The 15,997-nt window shown below is 40.6% G+C and overlaps 1 protein-coding gene across 2 annotated transcripts in view; it reads right to left on the reverse strand.

Moving 5' to 3' along the window:
- REPS2 (RALBP1 associated Eps domain containing 2) overlaps positions 1-15,997 on the reverse strand; it is a 100,945-nt gene that overhangs the window by 20,256 nt on the left and 64,692 nt on the right. For both annotated transcript variants that reach the window (XM_074906699.1, XM_074906689.1), the window contains exon 14: positions 3,226-3,290. In XM_074906699.1, the coding sequence (XP_074762800.1) occupies positions 3,226-3,290 (65 nt within the window). The remainder of the gene's footprint in view (positions 1-3,225; positions 3,291-15,997) is intronic.

Here is a 15,997-nt window from a genome sequence, read left to right on the forward strand (position 1 = left end):
TAATTGTGTATCCACATTATGGAAACTTGCCCTTTGTCCAACTTTATTAAATTTATTTACAGTCATTAATAGAGTCCTCAGATGAAAGCACCACTGCAAGGGAGAAATGACTGGTGAAAGCTCTGAGGAAAACTCGAGTACAGTTCGTGGACTGATACAATGCTGACTTTGGCAATGGAGAAAAACTCCAAGCAGATGGAGCTAGCATAGCCTTTCAGAGGCGATCAAGAAGAAAGAAACACAGAGTTAATCCACCAACTCTAAACCCATCATAGAGGTAAGAAGAGATACAGCTGCACCTGTAAAGGTGTCTGCTCACCACCGATGTGGAACAGCATGGGCTAGTAGCAGCAACCCAGAGCAGAGCAGCCATCCCCATGTTGCTGCTTCCCCATAAACCAGCCAAGTCCATGCAGGATCCCAAGACTCGAGGCTCCCACAGTAAGCCTGTGCATCCACTGAACTCTGGAGTCAAGGCCACAGCAGTATTAGCGCTTTCACCCTGTGCTACACTCACCCAGTGATGCAGTGCTTCTCCTTCATTATTCAGCTGACCGCACTACGGAGGCAGAGTTGAACATGGACATAATTTATTAAGTTTGTGATATGACTAGAAATGTTTGGCACGCTCTGAATAACCAGTGTTTCAGTAACTTACTGAGCTTGATTACCTTGGAGGTTCTGACAGGAAAAATAATGTTTTCCTAAAGGTTGAAGCAAATTCTACTAAAAACAACAGCAACCCAGGACCAAAGTCAAGATGCCATTTCTATATTGCTATTGATTAAGCTCACAGAAGGACTTCTGCTCCACTGAAATGTAATACCTGCCCCTTGGTACCTCTCTTTTATGCACTTTGGCCTTTACATCCCATGAGCCCTTTAATCTCACTCTAAAGAGCCAACTGGTTCAGGCTGCTTCTCAGCCATCCATAGAAAACTGTAGTCCTCAGAAGAAATTATTTCCCTCTCCTCCTCCATCAACTCATTTCCAAAGCTGAGCCAAAATAACCACACCACAAGCATACTTATATGGTGCACAACCACCTGAAATATGTGGGGTTCGCTTCATTTCCAAGCTACATTTGTCATTCACAGTGCTTAACTAGTGGCATATAAAAAAGGATTTCTGGCAATCAGAAAGGATTTTCAGTAACATTGTTGAAAAATAAGTTAAAACAGAAATTTAAGAAGAGTTTGGTAAATCTTGAAACTGGAAAAAGTTGAATGTGTCATTTCAGCATCATGACTTTTCTTCAGTTCCTGATCGTGCCTCAGTTTTGGAAGCAGATCCCTTCCTCCAACTTCTCCATGCTCTTTAAATCAAGGGCCCCACTGGACTAATGTAATCCATATGCTTGCTATTGCTTACATGCTATTCCTAAGTGTCAGCTCAGCTGAATTATGACCCCATCATACATCTTTCCCTACTGTCTGTTACCTTTATCAAGAAAGGCATGCTTGGAGATAAAATAAACAATGTGACAAGCGTGAAGTTTATTATGTTTTCAAGAACCAGTTTTACGTAAATACTTGCTGGATGTCAGAACAATAATATTTTTATATTTGATTAAATATCTTTATAAATAATCAGAAATAAATTAAGTAAATATAAGTGATGCAGGTAAGCAAAGCATCAGCTATATATTCATTAATGAGTAGACATAGAAGCCACTTTTTTTTTCTTTCAGAAATCAGACTTTTGTATGGGAGAGGACTGGATCAAGAATTTCATATGAGAATCTTCTTGTGTTTATTGTTTTAGAAAGATCCTGTATTTTGAACGGCCCAATGTAGGACGAGCAGTTGGTTCACTGTCTGTGATGTGGTAAGGAAGCTGCTGGACATGCATAAATAAATTAACATCTCTCCTTAGTGCCCCGCTCAGGAAACACAAATCTATCATAGGACAAGAAAGTGAATAATTAGCAGAACCTAGGGAAGAAAACCATTATTTTCAAGCAAAGAACAAGATTTGTTGTATTTACTGCTTTTCCTGATGGCAGCGAGAGGGCTTGCACTGCACAGAGCCAGCATGCTGTGGCAAACCCGAGTAGTGGCAGCAGGGCCAGCACTGGTCACAGCAGAAGGAGCTGCTGCAGGCACAAGGCAGGGAGCCATGCTGGGGATTAGAGGAAGCCAGAAGGAAGCACTGCTCTCCAGAGAACTTTGGACAAGTCAGGAATGCAATGGGTGCACTAAGGCTCATGTGGTGTTAGCCGTAAGGCTAATGCCATACCGACTCGGGTGAAGCACACAAGCTCAAACCAGAATGCTCTGCAGCCCTCAAGGCAGAAACTAGCTAAAAAGGGCTGGGGAGAAGAAGAGAGCAACAAGCTGCTGGTGAAGCTTGGGGTGGCAACAAGCCTTTTATCATTTCTATTATAAGCACTGTGCAGCAGGTGTTCAACAGCAGACTCAAGAGTAGACCCAAAACTCAAGTGAGGACTGCTTCTGGCCCAAGGAAGGTGTCTTACCAAGTTTTTATATATAATGGGCTGTTAGCTCCCCTGTGGACTTGTTTTCTATTACACACTTCACCCAAAGGAGTAACATATGAAACATACTGCTGCCTAAGATCTAACAGAGCCAACAAAAGAACAAGACACTGACCCTCCATCATTTCTTAAAACATGAAGTAGTATCTGGATGCAGATATGCATGATTTAGACAATCTGCATTATGCTGTGGTTGTGTGATGCCCTGAAAACAAGTAAAAATTCATCCAAAAAAGCAAAACAAAAGCACACCACTAATCGTCTGAAACTTAGTAACATAACTGACATGGCATTCACTTCCTTTCAGCATTATTTTTTAAACCCATGGGCGAAATACACTCCTACATACCATGGCTCCCTTAGCAGATGCCCTCTGAGCATTTGAAGCTTGAGAAGCAAATGGGAGGTATGAAAGCCCATGCCTTTCAGGCATGAAAACTCTTATTAGTAGACTACCCTTACTAGCCTTTAATTTACAGTTTTGTCTAGTGGGTGCATGTCAGCTCCACTACAAAGAGATTTAACTAGTCTGTAATTTGACACTGCAGCACACCGGCTAGTCAGACCAACGAAGGAGGACATGTACAGAACTGCAGAGCACACTGCAGATTTGTATTAACTTGGAAGGAAGAACAACTGCCATGTCCAAGCCAACTTCTGCTAACCACTGCAACAGTAACGTAAATAAACAAATAACACACATCAAAGTGCTAAACCTCTGTCCATACCTGTGATACAGAAGGTCGAGGGGGCAGTGCAGGCGGTGGTGGGGGCAGCCAGCCAGACCTCACAGCTGAACAGTGAGAAAAGAAGATAAAACAAAAAACCAAAGCCACATTAATTCCAAATAAAACCAGAATTAATTTCCATGATAATTCCTAGTGAAGAAGCAGTATTCAACATTTTAATAACAGAAACCAAACTTGATCTTTATTGAGCAAAACAGTGTTTGAAATAACTTCCTGAGCAGTGATTTAATTGCTGTAAAAACCCACAATATTATGATAAAAAGCAGAGATGGAAGCCACTCAGCCACAAAAGCTGTAGCTAAAGCAATCCAATTCTAGTTAAAGAACCCCAGAAACAGGGACTACTTGTCCTTGGAACTCTGCTCTTTGTCATTAACATTATTGCCTTTTTTAAAAGTGATGCATTAGCATCCAATGTCGACATCAGTGTTCACTCCAGATCAAACACTACGTGATAGGGTGCAGCCTTAAAAAAAAAAAATCTGCTGTGGAATCAATAGGACAAAAGCCTAAACGAACAAAAAAGAAAACCATTTATTTGGCTTTATGTTTTGTATTTGCATGTTGTTACTCACTGGAGGTATTTCAGAGGAAGGAGAAGTAAGGGGAGGAAGACAAATACTAATGGTTCATTCAGGCCCCTTTAACATAACACAATGTGAGCTTTTAAGTTTGAGCCAGCACAAAGGGAGGGTAACAATCATGTAGGTCCAAGCACCGTATTTCTGTTTTCCTAAATACCTAAAACCCATCATGGGGTAAAACTACAGGACAGATTATGGTTTCCAAAGGCAGCTGCAGAGAAGAGGACTAGACTAGCACAGAGATACCAACCAGGACAGGAGTCCTTAGGTGGGTTACCCTCCCCTAGGCTCCTGTCACACTGAGTGCTCAGCACTTGCACTGGCAGATAACAGACAGACCATCTTGCACTGGTGGTTATCTGTATGGCAAAAAAACCCCCAACAGTATTAAACTTAGAAATGCTTTTACCACATTAATGCTAAGCAAGCAGTTACATTTAGATACTTTATTTCCATGCATATTTTAAAAAGCAAAAAAAGACCATTACAAGCCTTGTTACAGCTTAGCACTTTACATATTTTATACACCAAATCTAAAAATGTCTACATGGCTGAAAATACAAAGACAAAATATAGTAACCATTAAGGACAACAGTGACATGTGAGCAAATATGTGGGTGAAAAACATTGAGAACTGTCATATTGACAATATACAGCTTCAAAGAGGCTTACAACACATTGGGTTTTTTTACATCTTCTGTATCATCATCTCTTGAATCAAAATGAAGCCTAATATCATTGCACACAATGCCAAAAAGAGAGAACAATTAAAACTCAACTTAGGTTAGCCAAGGAAGTCACTAACACAGGTGTAAGATTTGAAAAAACATGGTCATTGGGATCCTTTCTCTTACATTTAATTAGTTCTCTTTATAAGACCACTGCAGTACCCGCATGATGTCATCACTGCATTCTCTATCTTTTCTGTGCAACTCATCTTTAGAAAGGAACAGTGGAGTAAGAAACCCTCCTTCCCTTTAGGCTGCATTTCAGGTTATTACTTCATTTATCTGAGCACTGGCAGTGGCTTTGGCAATTATGACTAGTAACAGTATCTGAAAACTGCAGCACTCTTGTAGGTCCTTCAGCTGCATGCTGTAGCAGCAGACAAGAACGTATGCTCAACATGATATGTTTATATTCAGGAAACCTTGTGGGAGCTGTGCTGTGACGCTCCATGGAAAACACCTTTGTGCACCTTACCCTACCACCACCACCAGCAGCTATCACTGCAAGGGTATCAACTCTGCTCTCCAAATTGCTCTAATGTCATGGGGCAGCATGAACCACACACATTTCCTAATGAGCCCCTGACAGCCCAAACACAACGCTATGGAGTGCACTGCTGCCACGAGCACAGAGGTCCCAGGAAGGGCCATGTGGGGCCAGGGTCAGTGGTGCTGTGAGCAGGCACCAACCCCAGCAGCTCCCTCAGCCCTTCCAAACACACGTAGTCCCCTCCAAGGCCCGCTGTACTTGCTGGTTTACTCTCCAGCAGGCCCTCAAAAGCTTTACTGCAAGAGCTGCATACATTGAGAACTCGCCTTAACTTCAGGTCGAGAGAATGCAGCACTTGCTGTCCTCGCTCCCCAATTCTTCAAACCCATCAATACACCTAGTAAAGCAGCACCACAGTCTTTATGCAGAACAGTGCTGAGCTTGCTGGCAAAGTATCTCCTGAAGGGGCTGCACACACTATGCAAGTCCATAAGCCTCCTGGGATTTGGCCCACAAAATACCAAATGGAAAAATGTTTCTGTAAAATGGTCAAATTAAGAAAAACAAACACAAAACCCCACCCCCAAAAACACTGCTTCTTCAGCTTTCAAAATACAATATATATGAATTTAGCATTAAAGAAGTTAGATGCTTACACCATGTGCACTTGACCCAGTTTCCTCTTTTTAATCCTGCTAATTCTAACTTAAGCTACTCATGAAATATTCATAAAATTCCTGCTGTTGCAGAACATCTTCGGCCTGTTAGAAGGAAATCATGCTTATGTGAGCACAATTGCTAGACAAAAGTTAGTTGACTTTTGAGGACTGGTAACAACTTATAAAAAAGCTCACTTTTTTTTCCTCACAGGGCAATGAAAAAAATTTAATGACAGATGCTGCAAGCTTCAGCCTCCTCTAGTGTCACTACCCTAAAAGAGGACAGTATTAACAGATATTCATAGGTTTTTATGTGTATCAGCAGGTGACATGTACAATATATTAGGCTATTCCAGAACACCCTCCTTCCTGGAAGACTGCCCCACACAGATTGACTTTTGCTGTTAGAGACAGCATCACTATGTTGGCTCTGAAAGTGAACACAAGTAACAGGGGAAGGTCTGTTTCCAAAATGAAAGCAAGTACCCTGGGACCAAGCAGCAAACAGACAAATGTCACATTTCCAGGTGCACACATCAGAGCTTAGATAAGCTGCACATCGTTGCTCTTTGAAAACAAGTCTTGCCCCCGTGCACAAAAGCAGAGGGAGCTGGAAGGAGCAGGATGGGCCTCACACAGGTTGCCTTGTTACACAGCAGCTTGCTGGCATGCCTTGACCAGGGTGAGCCATGTAAACCAAATCTCAGAGATAGCACTGTGGAAATGCCACACAGGTACCAGTAAAATAGATTTAAATATATCCAGTATCCATATCACGCATATACCTGTAAACTACAACATTTTCACGCACTAGTTATCCCCACAAAGATAGTGCTAAGGCTTTCAGTTCAAAAATCACGGCTCTTTACTTAGCATGTTTACACTTTAAGGTGGATTATCTGCATGGAAAGCTTCCAGGTCCAATTTTCTGCCCTATTTTGGCAATCACAGAGGTCTGATAGCACTAACAGAACACCACACTAGATAAAAAAAACAGGTTTTCCAATCTGAAACTAGATTAATATTTTAAAACAAACACCAGGCTGTAATTGTACACTCTGAGAACAGGCCATGCCATCCAATCTGGCCACACTGCTGTGCCCCCTGCCTCCCTAGCAGACAACACAAATCCTCAGCATTTTCATTACTCATGGTAGTGAAAAATATAAATCTTGGTGATCATCCCAACAGCTTCTTTACTTATTTGATCTAGGAAGAGGAGACCAAAGAAAAACAAAAAGTTATCATAGTCCAGTCAAAGCTACGGGAAGTAGGTCTTTAGCTCACCCAGCACAGCAGCAGGGCAGGATGCCAATATTAGGGTGGAACAAATTGGGGCCCTTGGGATCCTTCAGAATAACCTTTAAGAACAATGTGCTGCACCTCTCTCACCAAATTATAGTCACCTGATCTCTTGTTTCTTAGTACTGAAGAAAACTGCCATAATACACTGAGCTTCTGGATGCATGCCATTTTAAAAAATTAATTAATACTGGAACAGCAGCATTATAAAACTACACTTCCTGAAGCATTTCCATATCAAGTATTTATTTCACTTCCGTTCTTTGCAGCTGCCTTCCTTCTTGGTTTTATATGACTATCACCTTACCCCAAGTATCACTTCAGACAAGTTAAAGCTTTGGGTGAAAAAAATATATTTCTTTTTCTAATCTGAATTGAATACGTACATAAGCAGTGTCCTGAAAAAAGGATGGTTTTGCCGGTCAAGGGCTGTTTTGCACCTTTCAAGGGCCGTTTTGCACCTTTCTAGCCAAAGTGAAACTAGATACTGCCTACCAAAGGGGAGACTGACCTCCTTTCATGCCAAAACCCTACACACCTTTCATTCCATGATCAAAAGGGCACCCAGAGTATGGTCACTCCTCTTATTTTGGTCACCATTCCCAAAGGGAGAAAGAGACTGTGTTTCTCAGCTCACAAAAAGGGTGCAGCCTGAACCAAACCCAGTTTAAATCCAGGCTGATCTAAATCCAGCCTGATCCTAAATCTGCTTCCCCACCACCACTTCTGCACCTGGGTGGTGACCATCAAGGGACTTAAATTGGGGAAAAAAAATTATAAGGTTCCTCTGTAGAGTCTGGATGATGTGTCTGGTATTTTTCAAGTGGGTGTTATGGCACTGTTGGACCAAGGGAAAGGCTGTTTGCATGGAAGGTTTACATCAGTTTAAGCTGCTTCACAGTGCTTAGGTCCCAGACCAGGTTTAACAGAAGACCAACCAAATAATTTTATCAGTAAGCAAAGATCTGCAACACTGAAAACAGTTCAAAAAGAGATAAGCCAACAGAACAAGTTGTTCTTTGGTTCTTCAAACTACCTAAGGCTTCAGTTTCTTAGGTAGCTTGGGAAGCCAACATGTTCACCCCTCCATTCTGATGCAATTTTGGAGAGTTTTTTGAGATACTTTTCCTGCTTCTGTTGCCTAAGGCAGACCACAGAAATGTTCTGTGTCTAAGCTGGTTTTTGTTTACCTCTGTCTTACAAAACTTCACTTGTTCACTGAAATTGGCACTTGGACATCCCATACATAATACTAATACCATTCTCTGCACTTCTTCAATTATTTACCTTCCTGACAACAGCATTAGTAAGGTGATTATGAAATAACTGTTTTTCAAGAGATCTGATTTATTAATTCTCACTACTATGTCTGCAAAAAGTTGCAAGAAAAATAAAGCTGTAGCCAGGAGTGTAAATTTAATAAAGGATTCTAGTAAGGTGGTTGTGAGGTATATATTTATCCAGGGGTCCATTTCAATAATTCTTACTAATGTCTCCTCAGAAGGTAAAAGAAATGCAAAAAAAAAGATTTTAGATTCCTGATATTAATTTTGTTATCAAGTTTGTAGAAAGTCAGTAGAAGGCATCACCAGCACTATAACCTCTCTTCTCACAGTTAGTTTTGAGAACTTGCTCAGCAGCAAAGCTTCATGCACTGCAGTGAGTGATACACACACCTGATGAAACACACCTGTAACAAGAGTTGGTCTGTGACATGTGCTAATCATACAGAACATCATTGGTACCTCAACTGCATGGAAACTTATCCAAGTACTTTCCAAGTAATTAGAAAGAGATATAGTCAGACCTTAAGCAGTTAACACCTCTGCACTATGAACTCAGGGGTGTGACTTCATTTAGGACACTGCTGTGCTTACATATTCGATGGGTCACTTTCAAACCAAACAAGAGACCATTAAAGGTGTTTTTTTAGGATGTCTTTTTTTAATGCCCTATCCATGAAATTCAGCATGTTTTAAGTAAAATCTGTAAAATTTTTTTTTCTTAACACACCTATTTTCTGGTTTGCATCATATACCGACAACATCTGGATTTTCAACTTCCTGTCCTTCATTTTCCCTAAACCATTTCATTTTCTAGTTACTGTTTTCTCTACCCCTTCCTCTTCTGTTTGTTTCTATTTGGGGACTGTTTCTCTCTCCTCCCTCCCCCCTTAAACAAAACTATTCATGATTTTATTTCTTCTCACTTCACATTTAGCTTCATTCTCCACCCACAGGGAGGCACAGTCCCTCCACCTACCTTCCAGAGATCTGTGTTGCCAAACCTTCTCACCCCTGGAGATCCCGGTGGGAGTGCTGGAGGCTCTGGCATTTGCCACCTGTGACCATTTCCTACCCGGATCAACTCAGAGCTGGCACATGGGAGCCGGGAAAAGCAGCAGGCTACCACCTACCACACCTCCTGTCCCACCTGTGGCTCAAGACACTTCCTGAGGACATCTGCATCTCCAAGGTCTCCCCCACAAAGGAGGCAACTTGCCCCCCTGTTCCATGTGAGAAACAGAAGATCCTCTCTTGTTTAACCTGTAAAGCTGTTCTACAACGGACCAATACTTTTTCATGGAACAGAGTAACCCACATGGGATCACAAAAATAGGTCAGTAGGGCTGGCAGGGCCCCTCAAGAACATTTCAGCCTTAACATATTTCAGTAGAAATTACTTTTTGGATTAAAATTTAATTTTTAACAGATGCAACAGAATGAAAACAAACTGTAAACCATTCCTCAACCCCAGAAAGACAAGAGCTAAGATTAGAAAAATGGGAAAAAAAACGATTTAAAAAATTTCATTTATACAAATGGTCAAGAAACAGTTACACTTGAAAGGCTAGTAAGATTTACCCCAGTTTGCACACAAATACTCTCTGGACTCAGACCTTAGAGACAGACATAAAAATTTAAAAATCTAAAACCACAGAAAAAAGTTTCCCCATCAGATTCCTACCACGTAATAACCACTCATCCATTTATGTCCTCACTATTTTCTCCAGCCTATTCAACCTTAATTATGTTCTTGTCCAGTTGGGCAAAGGAATAAGTTACATAACTGTAAACACATAAATCCTTCATAAAAAATTCTAAAAGCCTGAGAAGCATAAAACTCTTCCAATCAAATCAGAGATGAGACATTCATATTCTATTCAGAATAAACTCAGTTCAGTGATGACATATATTCTGAAGAGGAACAGAACTAGGAGAAAACAGCAGTCCAGTAAATGATCAGGAGCTGAGTCCCGTCCCCCCCCCCCCCCCCAAATCTGTTTTCTGCTTAAAAAAAGTTTTTGCAACATTTATGTTAAGAAAGCATTTCACAGTATTTTGATTGCAGTGATACAGTGTCAGAGAAAAGTACTGACAGCAGCTCAATTTTGCATTCTCTATGGTTTAACATGTAAAAGACATTTTTAATTTAAATTGCAATTATTGTTACAACCCTTACAACCAAAGATACTAACTTAACTCTGCACTCTTAACTCAATGAAGCTGGCAACATTAGAGCTCTTGTATACTGTGCAAACTATATTCAGTAAAATGGCATATTTTGCTGGTGGTATTTGCCATTATGGCTATTCTAAAATAAAGGTCCTTCAGAACTGTCATCTTCCTAATTTAACGTTCTGGTCTGATTAATAAACACAACACAGTAACATGCAAAACATGTACAACAGCATGAGTAAAGCCCAGCCCTATTACACAAGAAAGTAGCTGGATTTTACTAAATCAAGACCAATACAAGAGCATGAGAAGAAGGGGTCCTGAAAATTAATTGCTTAATTAAATTCACTGTGATCTAAATTCAGCATGAAAAAGGACATTACTATTCTAGGTTCCCCTTGTCACTTCATCTTTGAACCAAAAAGTTTGTGTTATCAAAAACACAGCTTTCTCAACTAACAACCTAACCCCCTGTATAATCCCTTAAAAGCTTGCCTTTAGTAACTAAGACTTACAGACAGCTAACCTCGACAGATACAGGTATTACCTAGCAAATGCAATTAGAATCATAGAATCATTTAGGTTGGAAAAGACCTTTAAGATCATAGAGTCCAACTGTTAACTCAGCAGTGCCAAGTCCACCACTAAACCATGTCCCTAAGTGCCACATCTATGCATCTTTTAAACACCTCCAGGGATGGTGACTCAACCACTTCCCTGGGAAGCCTGTTCCAATGCTTGACAACCTTTTGGTATTTTTCCTAATATCCAATCTAATCCTCCCCTGGAGCAACTTGAGGCTGTTTCCTCTTGTCCTGTTGCTTGTTACCTGGGAGAACGGACCAACACTCACCTTGCTACAACCTCCTTTCAGGGAGTTGTAGAGAGCGATAAGGTCTCCAATCAGCCTCCTTTCGTCCAGGCTAAACAACCCCAGTTCCCTCAGCCTCTCCTCACAAGACCTGTGCTCTAGACCCTTCACCAGCTTTGTTGCCCTTCTCTGGACACACTCCATCACCTCAATGCCTGTGAGGGGCCCAAAACTGAACACGGTAATCGCAGTGTGGCCACACCAGTGCTGAGTACAGGGGCACAACACTTCCATGTCCTTGCTGGCCACGCTATTGCTGACACAAGCCAGGATGCCATTGGCCTTCTTGGCCACCCGGGCACACTGCTGGCTCCTGTTCAGCCGGCTCTCACCCAGGACCCCCATGTTCTTTTCTGCCAGGCAGCTTTCCAGCCACTCTTCCCCAAGCCTGTAGTGTTGCACGGGGTTGTTGTGACCCAATTAAGCACAGAATTATTAATTAAGCATAAAGAATACAGAAGATAATGCAGTAATCACACTTATCTAGGTTAAGTTTGGCAGGTTTTTTAGTACCTAGGCCCATGTACCCAAAAGGAAAAGTCACCTGCATTTGGTTCACTAAACTAAAAATATGATGCAGCTGAAAACAGCTGTAAACAGTATTAGGGTAACTTTTTGGATGTTTGTATCAAAAAGTGTATGACCACAGAGCAATGATAATTTTAATTCTTCAAATCCTCTTTCCTACACAATTACAGAACTGTTTTATTTGATAAGTGGACTGAAAACATCCAGAAATACATAAAATTTGACTATGGTTGGGCAAATACAAAAAACCAAAGACATCTCAACACACACTTATTATTCAGAAATCTCCACACTTGGCAAATAAAACCCACCAAACCTGTACATTCAAGGAAAGGTTGTGCTAACTGAATGAAGTAATGAATGTCTGATGAAGTAAAGGAAGTAACGAAGAGTCTTCTTCAAAGGTATGAAAAGGAGGGCAAGATGAGTTGCTGAACACCAGTCTTCCTCTAGCACTAAAGAAAATGAAAGGGTGCAGAAAGAAGTTTGTATTGACTGAGTCTTACGATAAAAGTACTACTTTAAACTGTGTGGGAAACATGTATATGAAGAATTGCAGAAGAGATGTGGGGACACATTTACATCACTTACAGGAATGCTGATGCACACCAATGTATCTGTTCCCTTGTTCCTTTTCTGTGAACACTACATTTAGAGCAGAGGGGACTTTTTCTTGTTTGGCAGCCATCACTAGCCCAGCAGAGATAAGCAGAGGTTATGGATCTGACTGTAGTTAGGAAAACATCATCCTTAATAGAAAACACTGCACTTATCCTAAAATGCTAGTTGTGTTTCCCCTTACAAAGTGTGGTGCTTAGCACCTCACATTTTAAAAGGGAGAAAAAACCCAAAAATACTAGCCCCACAGTGCTGGCAGAAACCAGCACCCCCGAAGGAGAAAATCTAGGTTACAGTGAGTATTTGCTTACAAGTCGTAAGAAATGGTGCCTGCATTCCACATGTTCTTCACTGCAGGAACAACCACAGCAGGAGGTGAGTTTCAAAAGCAAGTGAGTGCTGAAATCCTTCAGTTGAAGGTTCATTTGCAAAAAGTTATATATGGCTGTTTTGATTAATTACAGAGATACTCAATCTGCTTCCATATCAACACGATACTACACTGTTTATGACAATTTTCTGGTTTATCAAAGAAAATTCTCTTTTCCAAACAAGTATCCTTTGTTCAACAGAACTGTTAATTAAGAGAAGTTAGTCAGAAACTAAACTAAATCAGAAATAAAATGTATTTCAGAGGCATCTGTATCAGTCTAACAAGATCCAGACTGCTGTCACTGCCTTTAACTATGCAGAAGTAAATTCTTTCGTAGCTGCCATGGGTAGAAAACATAACCGAACAAAATGCCAAAAGACAACGGTTTTGGGTTTTAACACTAAAGCCGAGACTGCCCCAGTCCCAGAGTTACCCCAAGGCAGACCCTAGCTTACTGCTGCTGTTGAGGGTAAAAGCTGGGAGCCTTGCTGGAGGACTGCTGGACTCTGAGCTGCAGCAATTTTGGCCCCCTTAGTACCTGCTCCCTCACCCAGATCATAGGACAAGTTGGAAGGGAGCACAAGGAGCCCCAGAGCGCAAGTAATTCTGCAAACAACCTTTATAAACAGTGCAGAAAAGCTCTGCGGGCCACAGGCTCCCCACTCTTACCCTGGGAGCTCTTGGATTGTACCTCACTAGACAGTGAGTTAGAGAAGAAATCAAGATGTAAACCAGGTCATGCATGAATTTAAACTGACATTTTTGTTTCTACTAAAAACCTGCTGTTGTCTTTCCAGGAATGCATAAACCCCAGCCAAGTATTTTCTTAATATGTACATAGGCCAAATGCCAGAGATTATATTCAACAAAAAGAAATAGACTGAGAATCTGGCAATACTGAATTTTTCTCAGATGCTAACGTAAAGGACTACATGATTAAAAAAAATAGATTTTTGTCTCTTCACAGAAATTCACATATGGACATTTCAGAAGGTGGGGCCTTTCAATAAATTCTCTGGGGTTTTTTATGTTTTTCCTGAGTAACACTAGTTACAGCATCCCATAAGAGTGCAGCTGTGGCGTATCAATGAAGGTGCTTCCTTCAAGTCCAAGTTTTATGTCCAAATTCAACAACTTGAAAGCAGAGTTTCTGTGGCCAGTACATTGTTGGACATCCCAGCCATCATGGATAAATGTTCTCTATGTATACTTGCCAGGAGAGGGGCATCATAAAATGGTGGCAAAAATGATACAGCAGCAGTAAATAAAAAACAAACACACACACACCCCCAAAACAATGCCTGCAACAAGGGTACATCACAATCTTTGGATGAATTTCCCTGAAGAGATTTTTCTTTTTCTGTCCTTTAAAAACAAAATAAACAAAATAAATGCTCCAAACCACTGGTGGCTTTACAATTAAAGAAGTGATACGTATAGATCAACATGACCGGTGAGGAACTGAAAATAAAACTGAGCACTCCTTTGCAGATATAGAGGCAGATTATCTACCAAACTCAAAGTCAGGATTATTTCTGAACAAGAATTAGTAGGACAAAACCTAATGTACCAAAATGGGATTATTCTAATCATGTTGGATACACCTTGAAAGCTATTAAAATGGTCAATTTTACAGTCTGGTTTTCTGTACTGACACTAGGCAGTACGGTGGTGCTAGAAGGAATGGTCATTCTGGTCCAGCTGTGACAATGAGACTATTTTTGAAAACCTAGGAAGGAAGGAGAGCACAGAAAATGTAAAGCAAAAATTCAGTCAAGAGTACATTAGGACAGAAAGTAATCAACTGATATGCAGATAGAAGCACATCAGGCTGTATTACCTGAATAGCCAAGAAACATAAATACCACATTGCCACCATATCTTTTATATCTGTAACAGTGTCATCTGATGGCAGATGGAAACTATTCTAACTTCATTTTTTACACTGTCAGCAGAAATAATAATACAGCTTATTATTATACAACTGCACGCAATTCACACAAAAACGCACATGCTCTTTTTGGCGAGGCTCTTCAGCTTAAGGTGTCAGTACTCAATCCCTCTGTCTTCCTACAAAACTTCTTTTAGAAAGTGCAAAGGGCATCTCAGTGGAGTTTGGCTCTGGAATAATAACCACTCCCTGAGGAAGAACTGTCTCTAGATGAAAAAGGTTTCTGCAAATGATGAGATCGGAGTTTCTACTGAGAAGCAAGATCAGTAAGGAAAAGGATTTAAAAAAAAGGTCAAAAAAAAGTGAGGTGATCAAAACAAGAGAAGTGGAAGAAAAGAAAGCAGCCGTATAAAAATCACATTATCAGTAGGATGTTGCAAAAGAACAACTATTCAGGGCTTACTGACAGGGAAGAACCTGCACATGTTTGTTCACAGAATGAAGAACTGAAAATACCACTTCCAATGCAGACATTTTACTTCAACGCAGACCAAGGTAAATGCACCACAGTGCCTGGGCACACTGGGATGGATTGATTTAATCCCTTCCTCCTGGTGATGCAGATTTATTTGAAATGGAACCCTTCTTTGGGCTGGGCTACAAATTGTTTAACAAGTTCTTCCTTGAATTCTTCAAAGCTACAAACTCCTCCTTATTTTTCCCCAGTGAGCATTTACATTTTTGATACAAAATAGAAAATAGAAGATCTCCATTAGAGGAAGACAACCACCACAGATATTTAGCATTGCAACCAGTATACATTCAAGAGAGAAAAAAAATGACAAGCCAACGCCCTGTAGGTACAGGAGGAAGCTGAACCTCTAGACCTTCCACGTTTCTTCAATTTGGTATCACACTATATTTCAGGTTTTGTCAATATAGAGCCAAATTTTTTTCCAACTATAAACAGCTGTAAATTTGAACCAAATATGATGAACAGTTTTAGGAGACCAGAGCACGCACTTTCTTTCTTTGCAAGCAATCAACTGCCTACCCTTACTTAACTGCCCCATTTCCAGAGAGAAAGCCCTCCAAAAAGTATTGATAGGACGAGTTATCCTTTCTTGCACTCACTATAACACTGTCAGTTTGTTAAGTTGCCCAGAAGAAATAGTTATGTTACTTCAAAAGTAATGGTGACTTTCAAAACAATCCATTTCAAAAGCAAGATGTTACTTTTCATTCACAG

Source organism: Athene noctua, chromosome 1 (genome assembly GCF_965140245.1).
Source record: "Athene noctua chromosome 1, bAthNoc1.hap1.1, whole genome shotgun sequence".
NCBI classification, from domain to species: domain Eukaryota; kingdom Metazoa; phylum Chordata; class Aves; order Strigiformes; family Strigidae; genus Athene; species Athene noctua.